At 43.4% G+C, this 14,256-nt stretch overlaps 1 protein-coding gene across 2 annotated transcripts in view; it reads right to left on the bottom strand.

Moving 5' to 3' along the window:
- The window catches only part of LOC6531371 (putative polypeptide N-acetylgalactosaminyltransferase 9), a 58,642-nt gene that overhangs the window by 28,208 nt on the left and 16,178 nt on the right, over nt 1-14,256 (bottom strand). For both annotated transcript variants that reach the window (XM_015195804.2, XM_002092138.3), the window contains exon 3: nt 4,458-5,236. In XM_015195804.2, the coding sequence (XP_015051290.1) occupies nt 4,458-4,848 (391 nt within the window). In that variant the 5' untranslated portion in view covers nt 4,849-5,236. The remainder of the gene's footprint in view (nt 1-4,457; nt 5,237-14,256) is intronic.

Below are 14,256 nucleotides of genomic sequence, written 5' to 3'. Positions count from 1 at the left end.
AGTGTGGTGGGGGGCAACTCGACTCATAAATTTTATGATTTGTCGCCGGTTGCCGTAGTTACAACTTCATTGCGAAATATTCACGCGTGCGCCAAGGACCCGAGCCCTGGATATCCTTAGTCCTGGGACTTCTATTTTACCCATTGCCATTGCCATTCCCAAATCCTAACTCACACCCCTTCGCGATGAACTTTTTTGCATGCTGGGCTCGCACACGCATCATCATAATAAAAAACAATAAAAAATATATGCCGTGGGCGCGGAGGCGGGTCTGTAACTGGATTTTATGCCTTTTATTGATTCACTGTAGCATATTTATGGTCTCCTTTGATATTAATGATTCCGCCCAACAGTGCTCCCCTTCCCTTTCCCACCAACTGTTGTCCCTTTATCGTCCGTCGGACCTCGGTCGAAATAACCCAATTATGGTCACGCCCTTTGCACAAAGGTGAGTCCTACAATGTTGTATATTATGTGCAGCTTTCGTTCTTCGACTTCGCTATAAATCTCAAGCTGTGTCCGATATGGGTGGACATTATTTGCAGTTCGCCAAAAAGGCACCTCCGACATAAAATCTTAATTAATCAATGTATTTTCTGACGTTTTCTTCAATTATCCCCCCTTGACTTCAGCCTTTTACATTTAATAAATCACAGTTGACAATTCACTGAGTGTAGCAAATAAACTATAAACTATTTTCTGTCTTTTTCTCTATGCTTGTCAACATAAATCAATATCTAGGCGTTATTTTGGGCTCTTGAATATTTCTTGAAATATTAAGCGTTCTTTAAAAATTGTAACATTTGAAGTGCCCACAGACACATGTAGGATCTCTTGACAAACTTGTTTTGTTCTTTAACTTATCCCAATAAAGTTAAGTGATAATTGATCAATCAGTTGTCAACTTCTTCCGTTCGAGTTTGGTACATCAATTCATCTTTAACTGTTCTGCATTTGGCAAATCGAAGTTGACAATTCTTTTCAGTCGTTTTGCGTAGTTCAGCATGGCGTATACGTTATATTTCCATATCCTTCCATCAGTCAGAAGAGGGCTTTCAAGAGCAGGGGCAACAGGGAGGGGGGACCTCCCAAAAGGGGAAGGGGGGACTTTGGGCGGAAAGACAAAGGGAGACAATCGCGGCGAACAGAGCTCGAGGGACACGCCTGAGCGTGACAGGAAGCTATAAATGTTTTGTTATAGACAGCGACAGCAGGTGGAAAATGGGGGCGGTGTGCTATAGGGGAAGGGGGCGTGGCCACATGACAAATGCTATCGTGTGTGTGCAGAGAAGGGGGAGGGGAAGAGGCAAAGGGAGAGCAACTGACGTATCGGGTGTTTAGGCTGCGTGCCTGCGTTTCATCATCATGTTTTCCGCATAAAAGTAACATAATATGCCAAAGTACCGTTATTTCGCCTAATGCCCAGGGATTTTCCGAAAGGGATACGTTTGTGTATGTTTATGTATGCGTGTGGTTGTGTATGTGTGTGCGGGCCATAAATACCAATAGACATGCGAGGAACATGAAACAAATCAAGAACTGGGATTAGCATTGATTAAAAGCAACGGGGGAAAACGCACAGGCCAGGCTCAAATCAATCTGGCCCAAAAGGGGGCGTGTCCGTATCGCCGTGTATATATAAAATCATTATCGCTGCTAAATTGTAAAAACAAGAATTATGCATATATGAGAAGCAGAACGAACAAAAAAAAAAAACACAAAAAAAGATTCAAGGCGATCGGGAGGCAAAAGGTGGCCAGGGAAAACGGGCCAACGATCAAGATAACATGCCCAGAAGGCTGGTTCCCTTGCTGCATTATATGGTAGGGTCCGATATGCCGGGATACGCAGGGAGTGGTGAGAGGTGAGGGGGTGGATGTTGGGGGCTAGTTGCCTTAAGAACGCGATGCGAGCGCGCGATAAACGTCGTGTTGCAGCCACTCGCAACCTCTTCCCATTTTAGCCATTTCGGTGGTGGTAACGCGCCCCAAGGCCAAAGCCAATAAGTACAACAACACTAATTACCAGCTATGAACACAGAGCCGAGCAACTTTAAGGCACTGCAAGATCTGCTGCCCATGTAGCAGTATGCCACAGTGGTCACGCTACAATAGCCCCCCATCGGGAGCAACCTAAAGTTATGGCCCTCAGAAGAATGATCTATTTCCAGACCATAACCCCATTCTTGATCTGGAACCACATGCGAAGCTGTAAAAAGATCTAGCCTCTCTGAAACGAAGATTGAAGCACTTCGCCTGTCTTTCAGAGCCATAAACCAAAGTTAATGGGCTGCGTTGAGGAGAGTCTTTGAAAATTTAGATAAGTGAAATGGGTTTCGTCAAATGCAAAACATCAGAATCAAGTTTTATACACACATCATTAGTATGCCATTATATCAGGCGTGTAATAAAACGTGTTGAGTTGCTTGTTTTACTGGAATCTAGAAGATCCGTTGCGAACTTGTTTTTTGTTCGATGACTAATGCTGTTTTGTATTTGTAAGTATTTTCAAAACATGGATTATAGCTAATTTATAGCCATTTATAGATAGTACTCATTCGTAATAAAAGACACCAAACTTATCGGGAAAATAAACACACCCTGCCATATACAATTGCATAAGATAAATTTGATGATAGCGACTGGAGCTTGTTTGCGGCAAATTAAATTATAAACTTGTTTGGACACCTTTGGCATACTAGCAGAAGTCTATGTAGACTCTTTCTATAGGTTTCACTGTGCCTGAAAATCAATAGTTCGCCCTGTGCGAGCCCTTTTCCTGGGAGTGTTGGTAAACGTTTGTAGGCTTGCACACAATTTTGACGCCATGGGGCAGCTGCTGATGCCTCCGATGTTGCCGATGTTGCAGATCCGCAGACTTGCTGCCAAGGATCGGGGTCCAACTTGTAGCTTTGCCACCTCAACGCTGATGAGCAGATGCAGCACCATGACTGCGAGGATGATGATAATGACGAAGGGGTCTGGAATGGTGTGGTCATGGGCATGGGCATGGGTATGATGATAAAGAAGCAGCAAGCAGCAAGCAGCAAGGAGCGAGGAGCGAGAGATGCAAACATGATATGCGAAATTGCAAATACGTGCATTGTCTGCCAGGGAGACTAGATCTCGCAGCCCAGCTCCTTCACCATCACCCGGTTCCCTGTTGTCGCCCAACCGAGCGACCACATGCTGATGCAATCTTAAATGCTTGTTCCACATGCGAGGCAATAGATGGAGGAGGTGGGTCTTCGGTACAGGAAGCTACAAGCTACGGACCCTATCCAATTCCCATAGACCATTGCCCATTGGATCTGGTCGTAGGCACCCCTATCCCACTGGCCACCTCGAAATTCATGGCTGGTTGGCTTTGGTCTGGCTTCATTGATTTGCCTGGGCGGCCAGTCAAGTGTCCATTGAGTAAAATCCCAGGGCCAGCTCCTAAGCCTTGACTTGATTAGTAAGTAACATTATTTCTTTTCCCCCGCCAAATGCTTAATGCGAGTATCTATCTTTGCTCTGCTCTGCTCTGCAGACCCCGCTCTGGATTCCCTCGCCCTGACATTGAAAATGCTGTTTGGCAGCAATTCCAAGTTGTTAAGTGCTGCGCTGCATGTTGTTGTTGTTCGGGCTGTACGGATTGTTAGTGTGCGCCGCTGGCATCTTCGACATGGTTGTAAAACTTGTTAGAAATTTTCTTAAAGGCACAAAGGCGGTGGCCAAAAGAAGGAAGTGTGACAGGCAGCAAGTTTGCCTCGCAGCGCAGCGAACACAGGAAAGCAATATGTGTTATTATCCCCCGTTTGGTACGCTTTCAGCATCTTGTATCGCAACGGGCTAGTGACCCAAAATGCAATCTCCCAAACAAGGATTGAGGATGTGTGACCGTAAAAAAAAAAAAACGAACAGGAAAATTCAGAGCGTGTGGGGGGAAAATGGGAAAATGGGTGGAAAGGAGGAGGAGATCTCCCCTGCATTGAATTGATGGGAATTAGTTGCAAGCGATTGCGTGGAAATGAAGTGCAAAAAACTCAACTCGTGGATGCAAAACGGACGATGGGGGGTGCAGATGCTTTGGACGAGGAAAAATAGAATATCTGGCGTCGATAACAAGACCGGAAAAATTCAGCTGAATAGTTTGGCGAGCAGCGGGGAAATCGCAGGGATGTGAGTCGGAAATAAATGTGCAACTGATTTCAATATAAATGCTTATTGTTGAGCACAGAACAGAGGGATTCCGATATGCAAAGTGCAATGGGCACTAATGGTCCGAGAATGCTGGTTATCACGGGAATCTCTAGATACATATATTTTTGGAAAATGAGAATAGTTTCCTTTCTTCTCCCAGGTGGATTCTAAAAGTTTTAGTTTGCCAAATTCCTGAATGCGTTATATTACATAAACTATGCTCACAAATCTCATGCTATAAATCGATATTAGGGGCAAGACAGATAGACTCACCTTCTTGTGGCTTTTTCTTTGGCTGATCGGCGGCCTTCTTTCGCAGCCTTTCCGCCTCCAGGTCGGGCTTATGTTTTCCCACAGTGGGTGGGATGTCGGCCTCATCATGCGCCTGCTTCTGGGCCCCTCCGCCAATGACATTCCCATTGATGCCAAAGTCCTCGCCGGCAGGCTCGTTCCTCAGCGCCAAGGCAATGGGATCACCCAGTCCTCCGGCTCCTCCGCCTACTCCGGGTGCACTGCCCGCCCCACTGGCACCAGCGCCCTCCTGGGCGGCTCTGCGCCGGGTGTCGTCCGTGTAGACCAGAAAGGCAATGCAAAACCAAATGGCGAGGGCGAAGGCCACCAGCTTCACAATCGTCGTGGAACGTCGCCGCCAGATGAAGGCCATCTTTGGTTTCTGGATTTGTGGTCTCGACCGGTGCTGCTGATGGAGATGTTGTAGTTGATTGTAGCCCAGAAGGTGCTAATGGAAGCCGGTTCTGAATATCTCTCCTTTTTGAGCGATTTGAGCTTTCACTTTAGTTAGAGTACAAGTCGTGGGCCGACAACATTGCGTATACGCAACATTAATCAAAGCCTGGCAATGATTTATGATGCAGGATATGTTTCACTCGATTCCAATCGTTTGTTATGGTTTCTGCCTCCTTCTGATATGCGTTGTCTTCTTGGAAGATTACGTCTATGATTTGTAGCAGTCTCTGCAGTTGATCGGTCTGAAGCTCCTGGATATGTGTAAACGAATAACTTTCAGAACGCAAGAATCCTTGGAAAAATGCCTGTGAACGAGAGATGCAAAAATGTCCATCAGGTGATGATTCAATTTCAGTGCAGAGCGCAGACCTCGAGGGCTGATGAATGCAATTAATTTATATGACATTAAGCTATTAAATTGAAACGCACATCGGGTAATTGAGTCATTAACGATAATATTGATTTTGGATTTCTGCTGATGATGCCGCATCTTTATCTTCGTCTTACGACGCCGCATCTGCTGCTGCATTTTGCAATTAAGCTCAAAGCTGGAAGCAACCCTCAGTCTCAATCTCCGGCCTCATCGTAAACATAAAGCGACGGCCAACACGCAACTAATGTCAATATTATATAATTGCAGCAAAAACCGCATCAGAACTTTGTACAGATCCGCAGAGCTCGTTGGAGTCCCGTTCCCCGCACCCCGAACTCCGTACCCCGTGCACCTGTCCTCTTGCCACTTGAGTGGCTGCCAGGTAAATGACATGGACACGCCACTTGAGCCCCAAGCCAACGAATCAGAACGGGACAGAGGTGGACCTACACAACGATGGAGTCCATGCCCGAAACAGACCAGCATGGTCAATATGCCCGGAAAATTGCACCTCAATTGGGCATTAATTGGGACTGTTATTTGGGACAGTTATAAAAATAAAACCAGATTGTTATACCAGCTATTAAAGTGTGCTTTAAAATGAGTTCGATCAGCAAACGTTGGATGAAGCAATGTGCACTTTGAGCAGCCTAGAGTACATAAATTCTCCCAGTGTACAGTGAAGTGTGGTGGGAAGTGAGGGGGCAATGGAGCTCAAGTGGTTGGCCCACAGAGAGTAAAGTTGCGTGTCAGGTTGGTGCAGTGCATCCAGAGAAGGAAGAAGAAACAGCGGCAGAAGCGTCATCATACGCGGCAAACAAGAACTTGTGGTTCTTTGGCCAGCTAACCGCAGTTGAATACCCTTCGATGCTAATCCAATTAGCGACTGCTGCTCCGCCCGCGGAGTGGATTATGTGACTGGTGAATGCTAAAGGTTGCGTTTGATATTGTTTTCAATTGAATTAGTGCCAGGATTATATCACAGAATGGTCAGCCATTCCAATCAAGTATTTTCAAGCACTTAACTATGTATTATATAAACTTCTTAATAAATGTAGAATTTCCGTTGCTCAAGCTAACAGTTTAAATATCAAAATCGGTAAATAAAAAGTCACTGATTTGATAAGATTTATGTGGGAAATCCAGTCATACATTATTCTAGGCACATTTATCATGTGCAATAGAACGATGTATGTAGCTCGTTGCAAAGACTTTTTGCAACGTGTAAGCCCAGTGGCATTACTAATTTAGCATAGCCTCGAGTGAGTGAGTCTATTAAGGAAAATGTGCATATAAGGAAAATGAAAACTAATAAACATTAGTCGGGGCCTTGATCGGCGCTCATTCAAGGCATCTTGACCACCGCAACAGCCCGAGACTGCAGTTCTGGCCCCAAGTAATCGCCTGCACATGCCACATGGCCAAAACGATGTGGATGCCACAGGGCCAGGCAATCCAACTTGCAGCTTATCAATTAGAGGGCAGCATCAACCACCGCTCCACGTTTGGGTCTTCGCCCCAGCAAACTAGTCATGGCAACTATGTGTGCATACAATAAATACAAGTTAATTACTTCGTGTGCCTTTTGTTATGGCTCGTTGGGTTCAAGTGCCAACCAGCCATCCACCCATCCAGGCAGCCAGCCAGCCAGTCAGCCAGCCCCCTGTGATTTTCCCCCCGCCATGTTGGCAATTTCCGTTGTATGCGCTTATAAATTGAAAACAAAAGCGAAATACCTCGGGATGAGGTGGGTTCACAGGGGTCGTAACCAGCATGTCATGTCCTCACTCAGCTGTAAAAACAGCAACACACACTCACACAGACGCACACACAAACTCCGCCGGAGTTTGCCCTCGGAAAATAGAGCGATTAAAGTTGGCAGACAGGTCGCGGGGCGGGGGGAAACGTCAAAACCAAATGTTGACAATCTCAATTATTATTTTGGAAGCAGCCAAAAATACACGTCCACAACACGCTAATTATCGGCGTTTCGCGTCATATGCGTCAGTTTTCCCCATATAAATTTAGTTTATCAGATGCAAATCGGCGTCTGATTCAGTCACTTGAATGTCCTTATCGTTTAGCGAACCACCTTCAAAATAAAATTCCCAACAGGCTATAATTGATGAGTTCTTTGATGGATGGCAAGCGGCAACTTGAAATTCCCCGCTTAAATGTTTGTTATAATTAAAACGCACTTCTGTCACTGTGGCATTCGTTTGGCTGCGGTCCATGCGGCGTATGCGTAATGTTTGGTTTGGGGTTTGGTTTTTCGGCGGTGGGATGTTGTTTGGAATGCAGTTATTTGGCCATAGATATCATAATATCTGTCATTTGGGGTGTTCGTTCTACTAAATGGGTATTTCATTTATTTCGATTGTCGTATTGGGGTTTCCATGGATAACTCACTATAATGGCTGCTATTTAATATGCCTATATAGGGTTCTCTTTCCGATAAATTCATATAAAATCAATTAGTAGCGCATTTAAAAAGGTTGCAAGGTTTTAAGCAGCCGTTTAGTATTCTCTTCGTTGCTGTTTGCAACATATATATCACTCATGTATCAGTTTTCGAAGTGCAGGGAAAACGTAATAGTGAATGGAATTCGCTCAGCATTTACAAACTTATTTATGTGATTTTCACTTGAAACTAATCGAAAATTAATTGTGGCGTCTTTTATCACCAATTAACCTATCAGGTATTTGCGGGTGTGGGTTTGATGAGTTGCCTCTCAGATTGGGCCCAAAAACGAACCAATTTCCGGCTTGATAGTGGATTGAAACTTTTATTATTCCTGCGATATGGGAACACCACCAAGACAAAGACCACAAAAACTGCAGAAACAGAGCTGAAAAGGGCAAGGGAAGGAAGTAATCGTAGGCCTGATAAGTGGTCCTATTGTTAAAGTGACGGGCAGACTTTTTCCAGGTTGATGTTCTCTTGGGGCTTCTGGTATTTACCTGCAATTTCACTTCGTGTTGCCTCTTATCGCACGGCTAATTGACTGATAAGCGAGTGGAACAATTTGTGCGCTCCCGATGAGTCTAGTTAAGTTCAGCTCGGTTCCGCTGTCCAGATAAGATACAATTAAATTCAATAGGCTGGTGGCTGGTGGCTCAGTACGGATGGGGAATGGGAAAAGAAAGAGCATAAGTGGTTACCTCGCAAATTGCTTTTAGTTTGGTGCGCCTTATCTATGCTCTGCATTATTTAGAGCCTTCAGGAATAATTGCCGAGATAATTCGTCGAACACTTAACTGCAAATTAAAGGCGCGCCTGCGGAACAAGCGCGTTTCGGTTCGGTATAAGAAACCTCAAATTACGCATAACAAAGTCCAAGAATTTTTCGCATTTCCTTTGAACAGATGGGAGCAGGAAGAACGGGTAAGAAAAGTTTATTGTCACGGTTTCAGCTTGGCTTTTTTTTTCTTTTTCGTGCTGTTCTTCCAGCCACTTTTTGAATACTTTTGCCCGGCGATCATTTGTCATTTTCTTATGCGGAAACTTTTCGTGGGTGGAGGAAGGAATTTTCCGGACTGTGCATTTTCACGCTGGTTGCGGTTCACACAGTTTATAATCATTATTATTTATGCAGACTTAATCCACAGTTATTAAAACGCAGCCACAAGGAACTCCCATTCCCCCCCTTCCCACGCGTTTAATATTCATTTGCATTCGCTGGCAAATGAAAACTTTGCAGTTTCTAATGAGTTCTTGGTTCTCGGGTGCATTGCAATGAAGTCGCTGTGTTTGAATGGGTCAGACTGTAGCTTGAACTTTTGGCCATAATTTTTGGGAATTATGTCCATTCGTAAGTCAAGTTCGAGGATACGGCTAAACGTGTTTGCGAATCAGAGGGGAAAACTGCTGAAAACACACACCCATATACACACACCAAAAGTGGCTAGGAACAGAACAGAGCCAGAAAACTGGGAGATGGATGCCACTGCCACTGCCATTTCAACTGTTGATGATGATGAGGTTGCCGCTGACGATGCCACTGCAGTTGCAGGCAGCTCCGCTTCGTAGAAAGAAAGTTGCCATGGAGAAAATTTAATCAAAATATTTGCACATCCGCCAGCAGCGCGAAGTTGCCAAGGCGACTAGAATTACCAGTCTAAGAAGCAGACCAGCATCTTGGCAGCTTCGCCAGGTTCGCAGGCCAGGGGAATGAATGGGGTTTGGCTGCCAGCAGACAGACAGATGGAAAGACCGACAGGTCTTCTTTCCTAGCAGGTACAGTGAGAATCAGAAACGCAGGCAGGCAGGCAGCCACACCGCACAAATTGAAATCTCAACGGATGGTAATTGAATTCGACTTGGTCTGTGCTTCTGAAGCGGCGGGACCAGCTTGGTTCTTTGCCAGAAAATATCAGCATTAAATGCAATAAGGCTGATTAGCCTGCAGCGGCACTATCGCAGATATCTGGGAATATTTGGAAAATTAAATTTAATCTAGAAAACTTTCTAACAAGATAAGTGAATAGAATGGCATAGTGCTCGCAATTAGTCGTTTCAAGGCTTGGAATTCAATGAAGTAGTTAGAGTAAACTGATACCATCATATACATATATATGAACACAGTAGGAACTATACGCAATAAGTGCTTACTAATTTTTAATAAAAATAAAATCGTAAAATAAATTAATATCATTTAAAAAAAAATTAATATCAACTTTACAAATATTATTAGTGTTTTGTAAGACACAAGACTGAGTTAAAACCTTAACCTAATAATTTGATACTATATCTGCGATTCAATACTATGTATTTTCTCAGCCTTCAGAGCGAAGCTTCACTGTATTTGGCAGAACTCCTTTTGGGCATTTGGTTCATGTCACGGAAACCAGTCAAACCTCATTTGCGATGGCAAATGCAACCGGCGCGCGACTTAGTCTTCATCTTCAGCTTTTCCCGTGAGCGGCGCATCACGAAACGCTTTATATATTATTTTTCTTCTTTTTTTTGTGAGTCTTGCAGGTTGAACGGCTGGCAGGCTGCATCTTTGGACTGGTTGTTGTCTTTGACAATTATTTACCGTTGGCGCTTAACTGTTAATTTGCGAGGCAGGCAGCCGCCAGGTAACCAGTTCGAATCGCTCCATCGAGGAGGACCTGTTCCAGCCACATCCTCACCTGCATCCTCTCCTGCATCCTCTCCTGCATCCTCACCAATCCAACAATTGGTAACATGCCACGCATTTTTCATGGCTCTTAATTTGACAAACGGGGGCAACAGGAATGCCTTTCCACACACATCTAGAAAATGTAATTAAATGTTTTTCCTCTAACATCTGTTTCTTTCCATCCATCTGTGTGTGTGTGTGTGTTTTGGCTTTTTGCCGTTTTTGTGTGCACTTTGCATTGTTCGAAAATAAATTACAGGATGAGCGAGTGAGGGGGGGCTATTAAACTGCAATTAAATAATTGCCAGTCAACGAGATTCGTGGAGTTTTCGTCTTTCTCTCTTGGGAATATCGAGTTTTGATTGCCAATTTGCATGGAAACTCATTAGAGATGTCATTACATTTTTGGAAAGTTTTACTGCCGAAAATTTCCTGGAGTTTCTAAAAGTTGAACAAACTTGCCCATCTGATACCATCACCATCATCATCATCATTATTGGACGCCCATAAACCATAAACCAGAAATCAAATCAAATTATTTATTTTCCTATTTCTCGTCCGGCAGACTTGATTTGATAATCTATGACAACTGGCCACAAATCGTTGCCTTTGTTGCCAACAAACTTGTCAAAAAGTCGGGCTAGATTTTTGCCTAATTCATTCGACAAACTCTCCGAAAGAAACTTGACAAACTTGTTAGCCCAGCCCAAATAAAAAAAACTACGGCGAGAAATGCGAGAAGAATTCAAATAGAACGTAATCAGAATTCCCCAGATTCAGCTTTGGTTTTCGGTCCAGCCGAGAAGTTCTCTGCTCTGATTCCAATTCGGTTATATTTCTTTTGGCCATTTCGGCTGACCTTGCACTTGCACAGCCCGAAAAAACAAGGTCAACATTCCACTGTCTAATGTCGTGCCAAAAACAAGCAGAAACCACGAAACTAATTTGGGGGTCAAGCTAGTTGGCCAGAAAGTAAATGGCTGCAACGGCGTAGCAAATCGCAAGAGTGAAAGAGAAAAGGCCAATTTTAAAGGAAAATTCGATTCAAATAAAACTTGAAATGGGCCGCAAGGAAATCAATTGTTCATTTGCATATGCATGCATTTTCCACCTGCAGTGTAGCAAAAGGCGATTTCCCTCTGTTTTATAGCACGACCCCAATATTTATTTGTTTGCCCCTTTTTTGTCAGTTTCAGTTTGAAGTCAAAGCCATTTCGCCGGGCCCTCAATTCCGATTCCCTTGCCATGCCAGGCCATTTTACCATTTTTCAACCTGACCAGTTGGCGGCATCTTCACGATTTTCACGGTTCTTTCCTTAAATTCGTTTTTTTTAGCCTTTTCGGCTTTTGTTTGAGTTTCGACTTTTGTTGGTTTTTCCGTGCACTTCAGAGCGGGAATTGCATTTTGCCGCTTTCAATACGCCTGGCTCTTGGCCATTTGGCCATAGAGTTTGCCAAATTGAATAAGAAACTAATTTCAAAGAAACTTAAATATTTATCAGCGCTAAAAGCGGGTAAACGGCTGGCCACTACCTATTGCTGACTGTTAAGTTGATTGAGCCATTCCCTATTTTTGCAAAACTCGTCAATCGGAAAGTTTACTCATCTATTTATGATTTGAATCATTTGATTTATTTATTTATTTGTCAACATTCAGTAAATTGAACTGCTATCTTCTCCCAAAAAAAAGGTTGGTCTATGCAAATTAACTTGACCCTGATATTATTTAGCACCTCTATTTGGGGCAAAGCTCTTTTCCATTTAGCATATTTCCACAGACACAGACACCACAACTCTAATTCGTTAGCAAAACTCGACAATAACAAACCGTCGCTGTAACTGTTTGCCAAAACTACTGAAAAAGAACGAACCACACACAAAAAGTTATCAGCGTTAATTTTGTTTGTTCAGGTTTTCCCAGATCAAACAAAAAGCTAAAAACAAACCACCAACAACAGCGAAAGAGGGAAAAATTAATTTATTGCCTGCACTGCCTAGGACTATAAAAAAAGGGTGGGAAAAGTGCGGCTCGTAAACAGATTTAGATTTAATCAAATGATAGCCCAAAGCTAGATTTGAGTTGTGAGCGGCTGCTGGATGCTGCCTGCTGGATTTGGTAATGCACTCAATATATTTCAATGTGGCAGCCCGATTAAATATTCCACACCATCGCAGTTCCCAGTTACCAGTGCCCAGCAGATTGGCAGGCTTGTGGAATTTGTGGAAATTGTGGAAAAATGTTTTGTGAGCCGGGCAACCGAAACATGAGAAATGGCAACAGATTTGGGAACACACATCCGCCTTTGCCTCTTTTGGCCATATAAACTAACATCGTCAGATTTTGATATAGATTTTTTTTTTGGGGTCACCAAAAGGGCAGCAGACATTTTATTTCTCTTATGTTTTTTTGGTCCGCCCTTTTTCCATAGCAGATAATTCGGTTGCGTTGTGGCGGAAAATGAACGGCCGAGGGCTAGAAAAATCGAAAACGTTACGCCTGAAAATTGCCTGTCAAATGACAAAAATGGTTTCATTTTCCGAATTTGGGCTCCAACGCCTTTGTCATCGCCCCAACTCTCCCCTCGTCCAACACCTATTGGTCATTTCTCCATGTCCATGACCATTACATTCTGCTATTATATATATTTCTTGTCCCTTTTTCGACTGCTCATTTCGGACGGCATCAGATTAGGGCCCACATTTTGTGGCGAAGATGGGGTGCAGAAAGTGGAAAATACTAGGAAGAATAAAACTTGTGGAGCTAGATGAAATTGAAAATAATATTCGTTGGAATTTTTCGCTGAGGTTTGCCATGTTCAACAATTTGCTACGAGCAAAAGTTTTTATATTTTTGGCAAAAGGTCACATGGAGGGGAAATGGAGATGAGTCAAATTAGATCATAAATGATATTGCATAAAAAACTTTATGGAAATTGACTGGACTTTGAACCTGTCAAGAAGTTTGCTTGTTTTGGGAAAAGTTGTGGCCCGAACTTTTGAGCTTAGCTTTCCAAAAATAAAATACCTTTTATAAAGGGCATATGAAAAGTTTCCAACTCTTTAAGATTGATACATAAGAATAAGTTTAGGACAATAAATCATTCAAAATGAATTGATTCAGCTTGCCCTAAGCCCATTTAACAAGCTAGCAAGGTCACACTGTGCTTTTAGTGTGGTCTACTGATTATAATAAGCGCGCCCAATAATTACACGCTCCCAACAAATTTAATTCTTTAGAAAACATAATCTTTACCATTTATTAGTTGCCTCTGATTAATTCCAGCAGCTGTAGCTAACATCACAGTTCCTCATTAAATGCGTTTGCACCTCAGCCCTTTTAATTCGGTTCGTTAAGGTAAAATCAATTTGAAATCCTCTGGGAGCTAAGCTCCCTGCTCCGGACCGAAACTCAGAAACCCAGAACCCTTTGGTCTTTCCTGCTACTATCTGGTATCTGGTGGATTACACTGCTGGTACGCTGGGCGAACGGCAATTACAAACTGCTTAAAAGCAAATAAATCCCTGCCAAGCAATTGCATCGACGATGGCCAAAGGATAACGAGTATTTGTGGGGCGAGTGTGGCCGCCACATAAATATATATAAACATTTGCCGCTCCATTTAATGAGGCTGCAAGGAAAACATTTCAGCTGCCTGCAAGCTCGTTATCGGCGGACAACGTGTATCTGGTTTTGTATCTGTTTCTGTAGCTGTATCTGTATCTGGGCGACATAAAACTGTCAAAAAGTCGCCTATATAAATCGCTAAACTAAATGCCTTTCATAGTTTAATGCCACCTCGAGGGATTTGCAGGAGCGAATGGATGG

Source organism: Drosophila yakuba, chromosome 2R, assembly GCF_016746365.2.
Source record: "Drosophila yakuba strain Tai18E2 chromosome 2R, Prin_Dyak_Tai18E2_2.1, whole genome shotgun sequence".
Taxonomy (NCBI): domain Eukaryota; kingdom Metazoa; phylum Arthropoda; class Insecta; order Diptera; family Drosophilidae; genus Drosophila; species Drosophila yakuba.
This window is presented reverse-complemented; position numbering and strand designations above follow the sequence as displayed.